The sequence below is a fragment of the Aplysia californica genome, unplaced genomic scaffold (genome assembly GCF_000002075.1).
Source record: "Aplysia californica isolate F4 #8 unplaced genomic scaffold, AplCal3.0 scaffold01184, whole genome shotgun sequence".
Taxonomy (NCBI): Eukaryota; Metazoa; Mollusca; class Gastropoda; order Aplysiida; family Aplysiidae; genus Aplysia; species Aplysia californica.
In genome coordinates, this window is record NW_004798454.1 from 13,757 (window position 1) to 15,163 (window position 1,407).

The 1,407-nt window shown below is 40.4% G+C and overlaps 1 protein-coding gene across 1 annotated transcript in view; it reads right to left on the minus strand.

Annotated features, from left to right (window-relative positions):
- Positions 1-370: 370 nt before the first annotated feature.
- Positions 371-1,407, minus strand: part of LOC101856855 (neuronal calcium sensor 1) — a gene marked incomplete at its 3' end in the record, with an annotated part of 17,773 nt that continues 16,736 nt past the window's right edge. Inside the window, 1 exon segment of the mRNA XM_035973384.1 lies at positions 371-1,106. Within this exon segment, the coding sequence (XP_035829277.1) occupies positions 371-434 (64 nt within the window).

Sequence of the window (1,407 nt, forward strand, 5' to 3'; positions counted from 1 at the left end):
TTAGTTTTTAGTATGGGGTTTTACGGCGCTCGTAACTGCATAAGGTCATGAGCACTAGAAGATTAGATGTGTTACAAGAGAGTGAGAGAGAGAGAGAGAGAGAGAGAGAGAGAGAGAGAGAGAGAGAGAGAGAGAGAGAGAGAGAGAGAGAGAGAGAGAGAAAGAGAGAAGCTAACAAGATCAACAACAACAACAACAACAACAACAGCAGCAAAATAACTAAAGCAGCCGCAATACCAACTAGTTTGGGGCAATACTAACAGCAGTGACAAAAAAGGCGACATGAAAAACGACAACACCGCAATTTAAAAAAGAAGTTGGTAAAAAAAAACAACAACAACAAGAGGACAAAATCTCTAATGGTACTCACAGTATGTGAAACTCTGTAACTGCGTGAGCTCCTCATCCGTCAGTTTTGCCGGCCTGTTCCCCATCACGCTTATTAGTTATTATACAGCCTCCGCCGAGCCTCACAGCGACGCCTACAGCCTTTGCTTAGCGTACTTGTAACGCCTCCTGTAGCCTCAACGGGTCTCCAAAGCAAAGAGGAAAACGTCTGTATTTCTTGAGCAGTCTAACAACAAAGCTTACAGCCTCTGAAAAGCCTCCAAGTGGCCTCCAAACCAAGAGAAAATACGCTTACAGCCTCCAAGAAGCTCCTAGGAAGTCTCCAAGCAGACTCCAAGCAGCCTCTAAACCAAGGGACGAACGCCAACAGAATCCAAAATTATAGAAAAACTGTAGCTTCCGACACGGATATTCGTAAATCTCTGACTTCTGACAGGCGTTTCTTTTTGAACGCCAAATTCCAGGAATCCGATAGTACCAGTAGCTCCTTGGAACACGCACGAACAAACACACACAAGCACACACTCGAAAATATAACACACGCTGGTACACAGCAGTAGATACAGATATATGAATATTCCAAATAGATTGTTATTTAGCGTGTAAACACGGTTCACAGAGTGGTCTGTTGTTATTCATTCAGTCTTTCGTGGTTTTATTTATGTTTTTGTTCAACAACAGCTATTCTAATCTCTATCCAGTGTATTTTAATTCTTACAGTGTTACAGAAGCACAACCTTTTCAGATTAAAAAGAAAACTATAATAACAAGTCAGGATTTCCTGTGATTATGATAATTTGACTAAGTTTTGGGGTGGTTATTTTTATAAGCTGTATTTTATTTTTCTTTCTGTAAAAAAATTGTTTGGAGGGGGTTTCAGTGGTTGTATTTAGTTTGTTATACTTGTGGAGTTGCAGAGTTTCATATACTGTGAGTACTATCAGAGATGTCTTCTTATTGGTTTTTATTAATGTTTTGGGTTAAATTGCGGTGTTGTCGTTTTTCATGTCGCCTGTGATGAAGTTGCTGGTTTTATTGCTGCTGTTGTTGCTGCTGCTG